The sequence below is a fragment of the Maniola hyperantus genome, chromosome 2 (genome assembly GCF_902806685.2).
Source record: "Maniola hyperantus chromosome 2, iAphHyp1.2, whole genome shotgun sequence".
Taxonomy (NCBI): domain Eukaryota; kingdom Metazoa; phylum Arthropoda; class Insecta; order Lepidoptera; family Nymphalidae; genus Maniola; species Maniola hyperantus.
The window spans coordinates 6,561,027-6,579,996 of record NC_048537.1 but is presented as its reverse complement, the minus strand read 5'-3'; the positions used below and the strand labels follow the sequence as shown (position 1 = coordinate 6,579,996).

General features: G+C 38.1%; 1 protein-coding gene across 4 annotated transcripts in view; it reads left to right on the top strand.

The window, feature by feature from the left end:
• The window catches only part of capt (adenylyl cyclase-associated protein 1), a 56,792-nt gene that overhangs the window by 11,515 nt on the left and 26,307 nt on the right, over nucleotides 1–18,970 (top strand). For 2 of the 4 annotated variants that reach the window (XM_034983048.2, XM_069503078.1), the window contains exons 2-5: nucleotides 8,676–8,929; nucleotides 14,583–14,668; nucleotides 15,530–15,912; nucleotides 17,574–17,720. In XM_034983048.2, coding sequence (XP_034838939.2) covers nucleotides 8,676–8,929; nucleotides 14,583–14,668; nucleotides 15,530–15,912; nucleotides 17,574–17,720 — 870 coding nt within the window. Of the gene's footprint in view, nucleotides 1–7,422; nucleotides 7,665–8,675; nucleotides 8,930–14,582; nucleotides 14,669–15,529; nucleotides 15,913–17,573; nucleotides 17,721–18,970 lie in introns of those variants that run through there. The other 2 variants (XM_034983033.2, XM_069503086.1) reach the window with 2 other exon arrangements.

Sequence of the window (18,970 nt, the reverse complement as noted above, 5' to 3'; positions counted from 1 at the left end):
ACAAACAAACACATTTTCGCATTTATAATAAGGGTACTGATATAATTTTCAATGGCCACTATTTTTTAGCAAACTGGCTAGCTAGACTGGATAAATGGCACAGGCCGGTGTCGGGCATCAACGAAACCAGTGCGACCAGTCTAGCCCTGCGATGACCAACACGCCTGCCCAGCGCGGTCATAGCGGGCAAATCCTTGTATGGGAGTCCCTACAAGAAACCTATGTCCAGCAGTGGACGTCTATCGGTTGATGATGATGATGACTATTTTTTAAACATATTTTAAATGGATTTCGTTGAATAAAATCCATTGAAAATATATTGAATCAAAATATATTTCTAGTTTGGATGTCAGTATATGGCGGAAACGATTTCCCTTTCTCAAATTTGGACGCGTTATACAGCAGATGTTTCCGGTACAATTAAGTACATACTTATTATGTAGTCAGTGCACGCATGCTTCTAATACAAGTAGTGAATAATATGTGTCTTTCATTGTGATTATGATTAAGGATTTATACATTAACTTTATACTCTATTCGTATTTGTTTAAATACCTACGTCATCGTTAATTTCAATGAATAGGTTACTGTGAAAATTTTAAAAGGAAAATCTTTCCTTTTTATCGCTTTATCGGTAAATGAGGAGACGTTGAGCGCTGACTGAAATTAGAGAGCATTGTAAAGTTTATTTTAGCTTAATTAAGCTTTTGCGTAACAAAGTGGGAACAGGGTATTATAAAATCCCGTGGGAACTCTTAGAAAGGGATAAAAAGTAGCCTATGTCATTTTCCAGGTCTTAACTATACCCATGCAAAAAATCACGTCAATCCGTTGCTCCGTTGCGATGTGATTGAAGGACAAACCAACAAATCAATAAACCAACAATCCAACAAACAAACACACTTTAGCATTTATAATATAAGGTAGTGATTTAGATTAGTTAGTACCTAGTGATTAATACATGAATGAAGCAAAGGTTTTTATCCTACCTCGGGAGAGTTTCAAAAAATCCAGCCTTATTCCTTCTCTACATCTTCTTCTACTTTCGGGGTATGCAGGTTCTTGATATCCCTGTATCACTGAGACCGTCTCCGATCTATTGTGTTTGCCTCCACTTCACACTTCCTTGTCAAATCCTGTGGCCGCCAGATACAGCACCAGCAGCACTTTTTTTGACTGGAATTGAAGTAACATCTTCTTCTCCTCATTCTCTACATCATAAAGGGGAACCTCTGTGCAAAATTTCAGCTTACTAGGTCCAAGGGTTTGGGATGGGCGTTGATGACTAGCGACAATTAATTGATTAAAAATAAATAAGTGGTTTGCAGACCACACACTTCTAACGCCGCCGCCGGCTCCTCACCTTGGCCCCAACACTGTTCACCCAACATGTGGATCGGGAAATTAGCATTGGTCCCAACGTTGGCAAAGCTAATTTCCCGATCCATACATAGGCGTAGGGCGAACAGTGTTGGGGCCAACGCGTGGAGCCGGCGTAATTTATAACATTGGTAACTCTCTGGTTCTTTGGTCTACTCTAAATTGAAAGTGTAAACCTTTACGATTTACTCACAATTATTGTGTTACAGTCACTAATACGTGGTTGGTTTGTGGTTTGTAATAATTGTTCTTTCGTGCCTATATTGTGTAAGCTTGGAAAACTTGTGTTATTTCAATACCACAGTCAAATCTGAGCTTGTAATGAGAGACTTCATACAAACAATAACAATGGCTGCTGTAACAGCAAAATGCGATGGCAAAATATAATTTTGTTTCAGTTAGTTGTTTCCTGCAGGAAACTTCGTAATCTCTTATCTAAATCATTGTAACACAAAGTTGCAGTCCGCGTTTGTCGGTGTAATCTTTCATAATAGTAATTTTTAATGCGGTTATCACCATTATTCTAAACTATCGTGAAAATGAAAACCACCCTAAAAATCTACCAAGATTCGAATCTCATCAGGAAGATTTTGTTTCATAAATAAAAATCACCCGAGCAAAGCCGGGGCGGGGCGGGTAAATTAAGAGTATAAATATCTAAGATTTAATCTCTAGTCGATTTAATCATCATCATCATCGTTAACTCATAGACGTCTACTGAGTGTCGCCAGAATCCAATGGCTCTGGCATTAGGTAGACAGACGACATCAAACGAATCGCAGTCGATTATTATGTTGTATGTCCACCTAATAAGGGTCTTCCAACGCTGCACTTTCCATTCTAGCACCTTGGGAGTTGGGACCCCAACGTCTATATGTTTTTGAAACTACCCTGCCCATTGCTTCTTCATCTTCGCAACCAGCTGAGCTATGTCGGTTACTCTGATACGGATCTTCTCATTACTGATTTGATCATGTAGGGAAACTCCAAGAATTATTATAGCTCTCTCCAGTCTCCATCACCCGCTGAGTGACTGAGCTTTCTTATGAGACCCTAACACAGCCCTATCGACTCATATCTCGGATCCCTATTATGTCATTACTGGAATTTTGGACGAGAACACATCTCGAAGCTGAGCCGAACGCTGCCCAGTTGAGTTAGATTCGGCGGCTAATCTTTTTGTCAAAATTGTATTGTACAATACAACAATAATTTTTTTGAGTGCAGAGCGCTCAAATGGCTTTCAACAATTATTTTATGCAATTTTTTTTCGATTGTTATATGACAATAAGTACTTATATTTTTTACCTACTTTTGTGTTAGCATACCTATAGTTATTATTTTGTGGCGTATTAGTTACATTTTGCATGAACTAAGTAGCTATGAAAACGACATACTCGTAAAATTTCATTTTATCGTGTGTTACGCCTTTTCTAATCCACTTATTTCTTTCCCGTCCGTACAGAGCATTAAGGCAAGAGCATTTTATGGCGCTTTCCAAGTTTTCTCATATAAGAAGTTTCTTTAAGCATTGATAAATTATTTATTATTGTTATTGGTTTGCGCTTGATCATAGTCGTTATCATATAATTATGTAGTCCAAGTAGAGTTCAATGGAGTTACTTGTAAATCTGGCATTTTCAAGGTGTTTATCCGCCAGCGTACATTTCATTTTTGAGAGCAAGCTATCCTCGTGTTGCGAATCGCGATCAATAGGTATGACCTTTGTCTCGGCTTTGCACAAGAGAATGTCTTTTCAAGGCATCTGCAAAGAAAATTTCTTACCCAGCATCCATCCATTGCGGTGAAAATTTCTTACACCATTCATCCATTACAAGCGGTGATAGCCTAGTGGTTAAGCCGTTCGCCTTCTTTTCGGGAGATCGGTGGTCCGATCCCGGGCACCCACCTCTAACTTTTCGGAACTATGTGCGTTTTTAAAACAATTAAATATCACTTGCTTTAACGGTGAAGGAAAACATCGTGAGGAAACCTACATACCTGAGAGTTTTTCATGTTTTAAAAGGTGTGTGAAGACTGCCAATCCGCATTGGGACAGCGTGGCAGACTATGGCCTAAACCCTTCTCACTCTGAGAGGAGAACCGTGCTCAGTAGTGGGTCGGTAATGGGTTGATCATGATGATGGTGTTGATCCATCCATTTCTCCTTAACAATTCACATAAATGCATCTAAAATTATTCAAACCTTTTCTTTCCAATATCATATTAAACTGTGAATCTCAGATGAATACTTGTGATTCTAAAACTTGTTATTAGTCGGGATATAAGTTGTAACTATCCACTTTTCGGCCACTTTGCTATCGATCCAAATTTTGCGGCGTAAATTCTGTAACTGTATTAAAAATAAATCATCAGTTTTTCAATATAATATTTTTTATTATTCACCATTATGATGGGCACACGCTTAATAACATGATAACAATCTTTGCCTAAAATAAAATAAAATAAATATTTTTTTTAATCAATTATCTTTTACAAGTACCTACTTTTGAATCGTTAAATGCATCTACCACTGGTTTGGACTGCCTTTCCTACCGAGAAGAACCAGCAAGAAACTCGGCTCTTTTTAAAGATTTGATATAAGTAGAATATTATGCCATGAAAGTAATTGCAGTGCCGCGCATTGTTGGAACAAGCGTCGTGTAAAGAAAATCGAATTGTAGTTGGTGGAAACACAGATCGCGATAGAGGATTCCAAACATTACTAACAAATACCTCAATATCGCATAATACCTCAATACCTCAACGGTTAAGGAGCGGACGGAATTCCGAAAGGTCGGAGGTTCAAACCCCACCCTTGCACGATTGTCGTACCTACTCCTAGCACAAGCTTTACGCCTAGTTGGAGGGGAAAGGGGAATATTGCTCATAATAATTAACATGGCTTATATTCTTAATATATATAATAAACCATGGCCGATTTTGAGGAAGGATGGCGCAAAACGTTTCATGTGATTTCAGTTTTGCTCAGGTTCGCCAAAATCCTCAATTAATAATTTTATGTGTCTACTCCTTAATTAATATTAATGTAAGAGATAGCTACGCACCCTTTGTGTATCATGTCAAAATGTTACCCTCGAGTATTTAAACCAACCAAGAATTTCGGGTCCACGTTCAGTGAATTCTTCAAATTGTTACTCAATTACTGTACCTTAGCTAGGGTCTATTGGATCTTGTTTTACACTCATACATACAATTACGTAAGAGCGTTAGTCATGTTAAGCTGGCCTTGGCCGTGCAACGATACGAAAATAACACCCGATTTTCCCTTTAGCACGTCGAGAGCTGTTCTAATGCAAAATTCGCTTTGCTTCGATTTTGTTCATCATTATATCGCACATCGCTGGCCCACTACCCGCTACCGAGAACAAGTCTGCTATCAGATTGAGAAGAGTTTAGGATGTGGTCCACCATGCTGACTAAGTTTGGATTGGCACACACACACACACACCTATGAGAGCAATATGAGGAACTCTCGGACACGCAAGTTTCCTGATGGTGTTTTTCATTTCGTTCATTTTTGTTAAATCATTTTGAAATACATACATCTTAAACCGGCTAATGAGGCCGATTCTCTTGTGCACAATCTCTAAACTAAACTAAATTAATAGGTCTAAATCTAGTGCTATCATTTTCCACAAGCAACATTATGAAAGGGATAGCAATAGATTTAGATGTGTCATTTTAGTTTAGTTTAGAGATTGTGTACAAGAGAATCGGCCCCAATGTCCGCGACTTACGTGAATTTAGGTGTTTAAAAATGTCGTGGGAACTCTTTGATTTTCCGGGATAAAAAGCAGTCATTTTCCAGGTCTTTAACTATACCCATGCAAAAAATCAAAAAATCAGGTCTAAAACTATATCGATGCATGGGTATGCATCGATCACGTCTATCCGTTGCTCTGTTGCGACGTGATTGAAAGACAAACCAACAAACAAACACCCCTTCACATTTATAATATGGGTAGTGATTTCACGTAGTTAAGCCAATTTTTTTGTTTCTTATGCCCGTCTTCGTCTTCTTCGTCCGCGTGGACTTAACAAATTCCAAACCCCTATTTTACCCCTTAGGGATTGAATTTTCAAAAATCATTTCTAACGGATGTCTACGTCATAATAGCTATCTGCATGCCAAATTTCAGCCCGATCCGTCCAGTAGTATCGAGCTGTGCGTTGATAGATCAGTCAGTCAGTCGGTCGGCTTTTTCTTTTATGTATTTAGATTATAAGTCAAGACTCTCACACTTTTTTCTTCACTTCAGCAGATTTTACTAAGAAGAGCCAGCAAGAAATTCAGCCGTTTATCTCTTCAATTTATCTATTTGTACAAACTGAGATATGTTTCTACATAATATTATGATATGCATAAAGTGTTCTAATATTATACTGTACTAAAAATATATTTTAAACATATTTAAATAACAGTTTATTTAAAAGTTTCGCGGCGTTTAAACGGTAAACATATTATGGCGACCTCAATAGAGTCTGAGTAAAGTTTATATAATTTACAAGTAACGGAGCATAAAGTCTGCGAGCAGCGACCCACATACATCGATCCGGAGACTGATAAATATACCTATTATCCTTCTTCCAGCCGTATTCCCCACCGGATTAGTTTACCTCAACGTATTATACGACATGTTTTATGTACAGTGATATCATTGTCACAGCTGTTGTCTCTATGAATGCTGAGGTACTGTCACACGAGTAGATATTATAGACCAGAGGGGAAGCTTCATACTAGCTCACGCACACCACGACGTGCCACGGACGCTCCGTGCGCCCAGTTTGGCGGCAAACGGAGCGTCCGTGACACGTCGTGGTGAGCGTGAGCTGCGCTTGAGTGAGTGAACCTACAGCCAGCCGCTAGTATGAAGCTTCCCCTCTGGTCTATATATCTACTCGTGTGGTACTGTGATGTTGACCTTGTTTTAGTGCTTATTGTGCAAAAAGTGGCCCGAGGTAAAATCCACTACCACCTCTAACCCCCTGGCCACACACTGCCCGTGTGGCATGACAAGTAGCGAGGAAAAGAGGCAAAGACGTGGTGCGGCTGCGTTACTCGCGTTCATGCCCGAATCCCGAACGACGAGCACGGCGTGAGGCATACGAGTAACGTAGCCGTTAACGGGTCTAAATCTAGTGCTATCCTTTTCCGCAAGCAACATTATGAAAGGGATAGCAATAGATTAAGACGTGTCAGTTTAGTTTAGTTTAGAGATTGTGTACAAGAGAATCGGCCCCAATATTATAATATCAGATTTTCAAAATTTTTGTGCAGTGGAAAAATTTATGTTTTATTACACTACACTCCATTGAGGAGACGGGCGTAAACGTATCAAGGACGCATCCAAACACTTGTCACTTTGCCAACGTAGATTCATAGAATACATAATATGTTCGTAGGCAACTATTTTTGTCCTGATTTAATGCCCTTATGATTTCTTTAATTTTCTGGACGTAGCAGTCATAACAACATTAACTTCATTTCAAGATAACAGGTGAATTGATCTCATATTATTAGTAATCTCTTGAAAAAAAATATATGACACAATCAAAGATGCATGGATTTGACTTGCAGTTGCACGGGAATGCCAAATTCGCGGGACTGCAACTACTTTTATACATGATATAATTTTATTGTAAATCAAATATTTGGAAAGAGTAATCGCCGAGTTTCTTGCTGGCTCTTCTCGGTAGGGAAAATATTCCGAACTAGTGCATATATACCTAGATAGTTACTTTGTAAGTAGATGCAGTTGACGATATAAAGTACTCGTACTTGTAAAAGTTTATTTGAAAAATCTTTCTATTTCTATTTCATAGAGTAAGACTGTTTATTTTTCCTTTTCTATATAAAGACAGTTTGTAATATTATATAGGGACAATTTACTTATACCAACTAATTTTCTGTCCCTTTCATTCTAAGAGCATTATTTGTAAACTTATCGCTTAGGTTTGCTTTATCATCATTTTTGTGAGTACCCGGTATTATTATCGCACCATATCTGCACCTTAGTCATTAGATAGTGATTCTCCGTTGAAGATACATCAAAGTGCAGTGAATTATTAATATTTTCCTCAATTTGGTGTATGAAGTGGTGTTTTCATCACAATGGAAGGGGATAGTGGTAAAAATATGAAGAATTTGATAGACATGTTCGAAGCGCGTAGAAACAGGCCGGATGAGGAGCAGGGCGCGGTCAACGAAGTAGTTGTTGAAGCTAATCAAGTGGACACGGATATTGATGACAGTGTTATTGGTATGAACACTGATGAAATTGTTTTGATAACATTGTTTTACTATGGCCTGTTATTACTCCTAAATATTTGACGATAAATACTTATCTTGTTGTAATAAGCTGTGATAGCCTAGCGGTTAGGACGTCCGCCTTTTAAGCGGAGGTCAGTGGTTCGATCCCGGGCACGCACCTCTAACTTTTCCGAGTTATGTGCGTTCTAATTAATTAAATATCACTTGCTGTAACGGTGAACGAAAACATCGTGAGGAAACCTGCATGCCTGAGAGTTCTCCATAATGTTCTCAAAGGTGTGTGAAGTCTACCACTCCGCACATGGCCAGCGTGGTAGACTATGGCCAAAACCCTTCTCACTGAGAGGAAATCCGCGCTCTGTAGTAAGCCGGTGATTTCGGTGGTTGATCATGATGATCATGATACTTGGGTTAATTTGCATCTGTTATCCATACGTTTGTCTGTCAGAGCCTCATACGAGTAAGTCATAACTTCTGTACGAATGCACATAATTACTTCAGATTAAATTGTGATGATAAACGGCGCGATAATTTGAATTACACTACGCGGCAGAAAATATTGTACGTCGACCTTTAGAAAGAGATAGCGGTTTCGTAGAGCGTTGTCTCTGTTATTGAGACCGACAAAACGTCACATAGGAATAGGTGACAGAGACAACGCTCTACGAAGCCGAAACCTCTTTCTAAAGGTCGATGTACAATTTTCCCTGCCGGTTACTGTAGGCCGGAACTTATAGGACGCGTGATCTTAGGCTGAGATTTAATAGAGCGTAGGTTTGACTTTGCTCAGAATTAAGTTTCAGTTTATTTAAACGAGACAGATTTATGTCAGCGATAACGCTGTCTCGTTTTACTAGAGTTTTAATTCTGAGCAAAGTTCCTTCTATAGATCTCAGCCTTCTGCTTTAGTTCGGGGCGAACTAATAGTCAGAACCACAGATAAGTCAGAACCAATAATATGTCTTCGGTCTGATATTAATATTTTTCTTTTGTTGTCTAGGTAGTGAAGTAGAGCCCACAGCTGCAGTCCAAAGCCCGGCTGCAGATCTCGAGGCTCTGATAGAGCGGTTGGAGCGAGTGACGTCGCGCTTGGAGCGACTGCCTGTGTTGCGCACGCGCACGCCGACCCCGCCCCGCTCCCCCGCACCCTCCCCCGCCGGCGTCTTCATACCGCCGCCGCCGCCGCCGCTGCCACAGACAGAGATTATAGTGACCGACAATATGAGTGTCAACGGATACCAGGATTTGATGCAGGTTAAATTTTCAAAGATTGTTTTATATGATTAACAAGCTGACCTGCAGGCCGATTCAGAACCCTTCGATAACATACCGTGTCGATACGATTTGGTATCGATCTCGTATCGAATTTCTTTTGTCGTGCAATTCAGAACGTTTGATAGAAGGATACGATTCGATGTCGGTTACGGTATCGTTATCGATAAAATACAGTGCGATTACATGAGCATTTACAAAGTATGCTATTTTACCAAAATTTTACTTGTTTTTAAATTCATGTTAAGCATTAATAAATTACTTTTAATCATCTTGAAGGCAACTAAAGTCATTATTTAAAATGATAACCTAATAAATTGTTGATTTCAAAAGAAAAACATCGAAATATAGTTACTACTACAGTTTTAAGTTCTTATTAAAGCTATTCTCGAAAATACCACACATATTATGTCAAACATCTGTCAATCAATTTTAAGTTTATTTTCGATCTGTAATTTTTATGTTCTAGAATAAGTTTGATATTTTTGTTTATTATAATTTTTTTTTCATTTTAAGTTTGAATTTTAAATTTTTTCGGGCGGTTTTTAGAGTTCTGTACCCGAAGGGTGCCAACGGAATTTTATTACTCCACAGTCCGTCCGTCTTTCAGCGGTCTGTATCTCGTGAACTATAATAGGTAGAGAGTTGAATTTTCCTTGAATGTGTATTTCTATTGCCACTTTACAACAAATAATAAAAATTTCAAAATGGTCGATATGAAAATTAAAAATAAATAAAAACTCTTGTACGATGGGACGGAAGTTTCCTACCATTCCACGGAACCCTTCGTGTGTGAGTCTGATTCGCACTTGACCGATTTTTTATTTTTGCATAATTATTAAAGTCTCAGAAGACTTGTATAGTCCTCATTTCATCTTCTTAAGACTCCTTAAAATTGTGGCACATACATTTTATAAATAACAGTATCTAACGCGGTACGTAGGATATCCGATGCCCTGTAGCTTTCGATAAGTAATCATCCAAAATTATCGGACGTTCGGATAATCTTATTCGATTAAGTTGTTGTGCGTTTGATAGTCGTAATCGTACGATATCTACGTAAGTTCAATTCGGTTTCGGTTTCGACAACTTTACTGTCGATACGGTTATTCTGAATTGAAAATACATCTTATCGTACGACAACTTACCGAATCGATCGATAATTATGTTATAGAAGTGTTCCGAATCGGCCTGCAGGACGTGTCAGCTTATTGTTCGGCTTCGCTCGAATAGAATTCTGAAATTTTTCGGGTTTCGTACCTCAAAAGGAAAAAAGAAACCCTTACAGGATCACTTCGTTGTCTGTGTCTGCCAAAAATCGGGAAACCCATAGGCTACTTCCATGAAAGAAAGGTACAAAGTTTGAACTATCATGGGCAGGTAGCAATGTCTTATAGCACAAGTAAAGGAAAAACCGTGAACCGAAAAGAAAAACTAACTAAACCACATCAAGATGGCGCTGCCAACTAGGTAACTTCCAAATTTTTATTATATATTAGTTTGAGATTTCTTGTGCGATGGTGCGGGACCCTTCGCGTGCAATTCCGATTCGCACTTGACCGGTCTGTGTCTCACGTTGTCGTGGGTGGGGTCATTCCAACGACAATCGATCATTGCATGTGAAATGCAAAATACCTACATAGGTGATAGCTCCCTCCCTCTATGCCACCATCTGTCAAAAACCTCCATCATATACCCTCTGTAACACCACCTACAAGATGTTTATCTTCATTGAAAAGCACTTAATTACCTAGGCAATTAAGTATATTATTATTAATTAAGCCCAAGTTTAATACAGGGAAGTCGGTGCTTAGGTATTATAATCATAACACTCGGAAGTTGGTAAGTGCTTAAGTAAAGTTATAACAAACACAAAATAAACCTTCAAAAGTTTTCTCATTAAAATTATACAAAAAGGAACATTTTCTTCATAGATATGCCGATGCTTATGCTACTTGAAACTTTCTACGGTTCTATAATCCAAGTTGAAAACCAACTTTTCTTTAGAGCTTCTTATTGAAAGTATTCTGTTATTTTATCCAATTCCATGTTATCCGATGTCGACTTGAGGGCACTTTCAACAAAAGGATAGTAGAAGATGTAAGGACTGTCTAGTTTAATTTTTATTTTGTGGCATACAACTCTATACTACTTGAGGAAATATCATTTTATGGTTTGGAAAGTTTTGGAATGAAACACAGTCATCTCGCCTTCAGATGTATTCTTACTAAAATTATTCAGCGCGGATGTAACCGCGTACTTAGACATTCATCTATATAAAAGGAAAAGGTGACTGACTGACTGATTGACTGACTGATCTATCAACGCACAGCTCAAACTACTGGACCGAACGGGCAAAAATTTGGCATGCAGATAGCTATTATGATTTATGACGTAGGCATCCGCTAAGGATTTTTGAAAATTCAACCCCTAAGGGGGTGAAATAAGGGTCTGAAATTTATGTAGTCCACGCGGACCAAGTTGCGAGCATAAGCTAGTGTTCCTATAATACGCTACTTACAATATATTCTGAAGGTCAGACACTTTGGTTCAGCATATCGAAAATGTTGAACCTTCGAGTGTTATGCCGTTAACAATATGTACAATACATTAATATCATTTTGTACAAAAAGGACGATGGAAGCTATATGTAAGCCTATTGTTGAAGCGTATTTTCTTACAGCTCCGGCTCAAAGCAAGGAAGCTTAATGTATATCGAATGTATTTACTTCAAAGGAACCGGGAGTGGTGGATAAAAATGGGTGTTAAAGTGCAAGGAAATCGTATTAGAAATGTAAGCAGCTTCTGTATAGGAGAGAAAAGTCTCATATACCTATTTATTTTAAAACGTACAGAATTTATTGTGATATTTTTGAACTGAGAGGTTCTGGTAGTGAAAATCTTAGCCGTGATAACTTTGTAGTACATCGCTCACTCACTGCATGATATCTAGATCTATGTGTTATTCAGTTGAGATCTTAGGGAAAAATATCCATAAAGGGAAAAGTTTTTTTATCCCATCTGTTTCTGTTAATCATAAATAAAATGTGATCTATTCCTAAAAAACTTAGGAATCATTGGTCGCCAACAATGAGCGCTTCGTACAGAATACAGAGAGGTCAAGGTGCAATGTAAGGTGCACAGTGCAACAAGCAATGCATGAATTTGTCGTTCACATTGCTGCAATGTAATATGCTACATAACGTAACAAATTCTTATAGTCTGGAGTTCTGGACTCTGGAGTCTGGACTTCTTGCGAGTACGAACCGTGCCGTTGTTGTGCAAGCTGCGAAAATCACGAGCCTTGCGCGAAGCGATCCATCTAATTGTCAATGTTGCAGAACGTTACATTGCATGCTAGTATATACGCGACTTAACATTTTAATCGAGATTCCTTGTTTACTCGTATACCCCTAGAAGATCGAATCAATCAATTTGTATCGGCAACGGCCACCCTTATTTATACAATTTGTTGTCTTTCCGACGTTTTCTGTAACGTGATTTTGCAGCTCTGGGAATCTTTTAAGCTAACTTTTACTTCCTAACTTCTTTATTAACATTTATTCCTTTGACTTTATACTTTTTACTTTGAAGCATTCTGAAATGGTGTGAAAATGTTATGTGGCGCCTATCTGCGTGTAAGTACCGCGCCAGTCCATTTACATCGGCATTGGGGCCGATTCTCTAGTACACAATCTCTAAACTAAACTAAATTAACAGGTCTAAATCTAGTGCTTTCCTTTTCCGCAAGCAACATTATGAAAGGGATAGCAATAGATTTAGACGTGATATTTTAGTTTAGTTTAGAGATTGTGTACAAAGGAATTAGCCACAGTGGCCGCCTTTGTTTAGACAATTTGTTTACTTTACGACGTTGTCTTTGACTTGATTTAATAGCTGCCAAACAGAGTGAGTTTTGCAGATTGTATTATGTTTCGTATTCTTTCTGTGAAACATTTAGAAATGGTGTGGAAATGGTTACGTTACGACGTTGGTCCTGAAATGATATTATCTTTGTGAATTACAAGTGGTACATAGACCTTCTGCTGGAGGTCTTATTGCCTCTTCTTGATGTCGAGCAAAAACCATAATATGCACATGGTGTGCGAACAACATCCTAATTTGCTTATGTTGCATCTGAAATAATAGTGTTTTATTGCTCGATGACCATAAAAAAACCATCTAAAAAGTTATATTTTTTGACCGAAACATTTATAATTATGAAAAAACAAGATTTTCAAACTATGACATCTTTTTGTGTAGCGGTGTTACATCTTGGCTGTAATAATGAAATATGTTTAGAATAGTACGATCGATCGAAGGAATTATTCTACTTTTTTGACCGGCACTTTCAAATTTTGCTATTTTTTGTATGGGCCGTGAATGATCTCCTTTTCATAAATAATGGCAGTGGTAGGTAAAGGTGGTACGAAGGTGGTAAGTGAAAGGTAAAGATAGAGAGATACTACTCTATCATTTTGTCAGCCGCTTAGTTGGAGGAGAAAAGGAAATATTTTAGAAGCCAACATGGCACAAGTATCTAATAATTTAAGTTTGGTGCTTCAGTATCACTATTATTAAAAGAACATGTTTATATCGATACATGGAAAGTACTTATATAGTTTCAATCGATGGACATCGACAACGACATTGTTTTTGACAATTTATCGGCTTTACGATGTACCTGCCTAAATCTGTCTGATAACTACCAAAGCGCTGAAGCTTTGCTTTTATTGCTTAGGGGGATTGTGTAACTGAGTGAGTTGTGGCGGCTACGTATTCTTTACCGGAATCATTTTAGTCAGTTTAGTAGTCTATTTTTATAGCTTTGTTTATATTCAAAGAAAATTTTTAGAAGCTTTGTTTATATGCAAAAGCGGGTTGCAGCCAGTAATTTTTTAAATTTGGAATGACCAATCTAGTGCGTAGTACAAATAAATCGTTGGTCGGTACTCGGCACGAGGCACTTTATATATTGGCTGTATGCACAAGATTGATAAATATTGAAGCAAAGACAGTCCTTTTGTCGCCGTAGGGGGGTATCAAAGGAGTTGCTCGCGTCTGCGAAAAGGGCTATTGTTACCGCGAAAAACATTTCAAGTGTCCTATATTCCCTTCAGGGTTTATGCCCTTGTGATAAACGACGTGATGGACCATTTATCATGCCATCCACTATAAACGATTACATCAACTACAGTTTTGGGTAACTTAGCAGTTTATTTATGTGTTCATAATATTGATATTTCCGTTAAGAACGGTGTTAGAGACCCTCCAAAAAGTTGCCTGTAGTTGCGAATGTGGACTATTTTCGTTAATGGGAGGTAAAGGATAAATATTTAAAATTTGTTAATAAATAAATGCATACCTACCTAAGGTATGCATTTATTTGATTATGAACCAAAAATTTAAAAGTTAAAACATGACAATGAAAAAGACTAATTACAGTTTATCTATCTGTATTGTCGTTATTTATTTAGACCACCTACACTACTCATCGGTACTACTTCTTCCAAATCACGTTGGATTCGTGGTTGCATCAGCTCGGGTTAGATTCTACTATACTCAACTTATATATATACTTTTACATATTTATTGTAATATTTAAGTAGCTAATGTTAATTCTCTATTGTTGTAGGGTCCCCTGCAGGCTTATTTGCAGTTGTCGAAGCAACTCGGCGGAGACATCGCTACACACGCAAACCTCGTTAACGACGCCTTTCAGTAAGAATTGTTGTTATTAATAACACTATTATCTTTAAATTAGATCAACATTTTTGAAAAACATGCCATTAAGGTACCTTTGTGTAGAATCAGCTGTAATAATAAAAGTCGGTTTGTTTATTGTTAACTTGTTACTCTCTGTGATCATTTTTAGGGTTCCGTACCCGAAGGGTGGCCAAGGGACCCTATTACTAAGACTTTGCTATCCGGCCGTCCGTCCGTCTGTAAAGGGGCAGTATCTCATGATCCATAACATAAATTAAAATTTTCACAGGATGTTTATTTCTATTGCCGCTTGACAACAAATAATAAAAATTAAAAAATAATAATAAGTGGTATTTCTTGTACGATGGTACGGAACCCTTCATGTGCGAGTTCGACTAGCACTGTACCGATTTTTATCTTCATTTTTAGGGTTCCGTAACTCAAAATGAAAAACGGAACCCTTATAGGATCACTTTGTTGTCTGTCTGTCTGTCAAGAAACCTACAGGGTACGTCCCGTTGACCTAGAAACATGAAATTTGGCAGGTAGGTAGATCTTATAGCTGACATTTGGGGAAAAATCTGAAAACCGTGAATTTGGGGTTAGATCACACAAAAAAATTAAATTGTGGTCATGAACTAATAATTAGTATTTTCAACTTTCGAAGTGAAATAACTATATCAAATGGGGTATCATATGAAAGGTCTTCACCTGTACATTCTAAAACAGATTTTTATTTATTTTTATGCACCATAGTTTTTGAATTATCGTGCAAAATGTCGAAAAAATACGACTGTAGTACGGAACCCTCATTGCGCGAGCCTGACTCGCACTTGGCCGGTTTTTCTTATAACCTAAACATATATTTTGTTCTAGGGAACAGCTCCGCTACATAAAATTGGCAACATCTCGAACCAAACCATCAGATGGCGAACAGGTTCAGCTCCTGAAGCCGACCAGCGACAAAATCTCCGCAATCCAACAATATCGCGAGAAGAATCGCGCCTCCAACTTCTTCAACCATCTCTCTGCCATATCAGAGAGCATTCCCGCCCTCGGATGGGTCGCAGTGGCACCAACTCCCGCACCATATGTCAAAGAGATGAACGACGCTGGCCAGTTCTACACGAACCGCGTGCTTAAAGAGTGGAAAGAGAAAAATAAGACCCACGTTGAATGGTGCCGCGCGTGGGTGCAGCTACTGTCGGACCTGCAGGCGTATGTGAAGCAGTACCATACTACTGGGCTGGTTTGGTCTGGTAAGCTTAGAACTATTTCTACGAAAATTTTCCTTATGTAGGTACGACCTTTTTGTTAGAAATACACGAGAGTGCGTGTGAACTACGTATGTACTCCTACATACCACCCACTCCGCTTCCTGTTTATTACATGGTTAATCTTTGGATGAACAATTAAATTGTAACCATATTTTGTAATTTGTGGGTAATTCTTTGTGGGCATTTCTGGTAGAAAGACCGCCCTAATATTCTTCAAATATCTTTATATGCATAAAAAAGGTTTCCTCTAAACGAACACTGATATTTTTACATCATCGAATAACAAATAAACTTAATTTATAACTCTTAAATCAGAAGTTTTATATGGTCTTTAATAGAAGAGCGTTGTTTTCTTAACCTTTATGGGAAAAGTTAGTCGATAGTTTAGTAACAGTAAGAGAAAATATATATTATGCCTATCTCACACCTATCCAATTAAAATTGATGAGATAGACAAAAACCAGTCAAGTGCGAGGCGGACTTGCACACGGAGCGTTCCGTAAAATCGTACAAGTTATTACACTACGTAATTTTTAAATTTTTAATACGCATGGCGGTCATTTTGAAATTCGCCATCTTGGTTTTTGTTATTGGTTGTTCTACCGGCAATTGAAATATACACTTCCTATTACGGTTCATGAGATACAGCCCGCTGACAGATAGACGGACACACGGTGGAGGTTTAGTAATAGGTCCCGTTAGCACCCTTCGGGTACGGAATGTATCGGATACAGAAGGCTGAATTTCTCAAATTTTGTAGCTGTGCTACCGGCTACAATGAACCAAGCAATTACCTTGAAATGAGGTTAGGGGTGTCATAAAGTTCGTACAATTTAATTAGCATTGATCGTAACTTTCGCGTGTCAACCATCTCTTAAAGCGTTAATACTAACGGCGATGCTTAATTTATACGAAAGCTTTATTCTCCTTGAAATATAAAATAAAAAAATTGCAAATTATGCTGTTAAATAATGTAGGAGGCAATTTATTGTACGAAGCTCTACAATAACTCTTTCTTTGTTTTTGTTGACATGCAAGCGCATGCCTATGATCACACCTGCTGCGGTGACAAATAGCCATGCAGTCTGATACAAACGCTTGATAACGTTTGGCAGATTTATTAAACCCATTCCCAATTGATTTCATCCTTGGAACCATTTAAGCACTCAATTTATACTTCACAGTCTTTTCTCGTCATTTTGTGTTGTGGGCTGTGGCTTTTGAGTATAAGTACTCTTTCTGTTAAAAGGTAATGCGTAATCGAGGAGGTCATTTTACCGGCCATGTCTTTGTCTTTCGAGCCTTTGAGTCAAGTCAAACTGAAAGAGCAGTAGCGCGCAGGGGCTGAAGGAGCATTTTCGGTGTAAATCACCTATTATTTTGAATCTTATCTGCTGAAGAAAAAGTTCAAATTGATTTGAAGTGATAGAGATGGTTAGCGCGGTTCCGTGAGCAGTTGCGATGCCGCGCGGGATTGGTATCGACATAGCCGTGCTTTCGTACCCGCCGCCTGCGCACTGCACGTCATTGTTAGTGGGAAATCCCGCAAGGTGCCGTCGCGTCGCTAGCTACTCCGGCCCCTGAGCGCCGCGCCGCTGCTCTTTCAGTGTGAGTCGACCCTTACGATGTCTCCATGCTCGCAGGCAAGGGAGCGGGTGCGCCGCCCCCGCCCCCGCCCGGCGGCCTGCCGCCGCCGCCGCCGCTGCCCGAAGTGGACTTCGCGAACATGAGCGCTGATGACAGAAGCGCGCTCTTCGCCGAAATCAACAAGGGTGAAGCCATTACTAACAGTAAGTGTACCTCGCCGTTTTTGACCAGGGTATGCTATCCACACTAAGGTCACGTATACACCTGTAAGTTTTACTCAAGTAAGTAGCTTACATGATTAACTTACTGTTAGGAGGTCCGCTTCGACAGTCTTTTGAAAAAAAAAACCACAAGAAATGTCCAACGAATTTAATTTGGAAATTCACACACACGGAACTTTTACTTCACGCGAATACAGTAGTTTCAGTGTTAACTATTCAATATGGAAATGTGGACTGCCTCGCCGCCTCGCGGGTTGTTCGCTTTATATAAATTGAAATGCTGAAGCAGCGAATTAACACATCATGTTAAAATTATTAATTTATAACATTTCCCCCCTTTAAACGAAGCTTTAATTTAAAATAAAGCGTAGTAAAAAAAAAGAAAAGGAAAAGGAGAGAAATGGTAAAATATTCTACATAATTTAATTATTTGTAAGATTTCTTTTGGATGCACTAAGATTTCGAAGGTCTACAGATGCGTTATCTTCATCATCTGTTATCTGTGACATTTCAATAGAACTTTGGATTTTGTTTTCTTTATGCGAAATCTTTTTGCGATTACATTGGTAAAAAATTTGGATGCAGAATTCGTTGCAATTACGTTGTTTAAAACATTTGACAATCTTATAACATAAAAATAGAAAAATTAACGAAATAATTATATAAGTAAAAGCAGAGTAATACGAGCTATATTTTATAAAATGAGATTCCTCTTGGATCCTGTTGATTTGCAACTCAAGATCGTTGAATTGGTTTATCGAATTTTTTAAGGAATCTAAATTAATATTACTTAGGTTAATAGGTGATAGAAGAGGAATCGTTTTGTTAACAATCTCTTGGTTGCAGCAGTTATCATTAGTTATATCAAAATTAATATTAAAGTTATTATTATCAATAGTTAAATTTGAAATGGTAGAAGGTATAAATTGAATCGTTTTAAAGTAACCAATGCAACCTTTGTTCAGTTTTAATATTCCAGTGCCAGATATAGAATAATCCTTAAAGTTATCATTACAATTGATAGTTAGTTTGCTTGTTTTTGACTGTACAAATATCCATTGATTATTTTTTAATTTATGCCATATGTCAATAAGACCATATAGGATTTTCGGTTCACATTCCCTTGGTAAAGATAGAGTCACTTCAGTTAAAAGTTTTGTCTCGCATGAAGGATTCGAATTTACAGAATAAATTGACTCTAATTTACAGATGGAATTTTCACTATTTAAAAT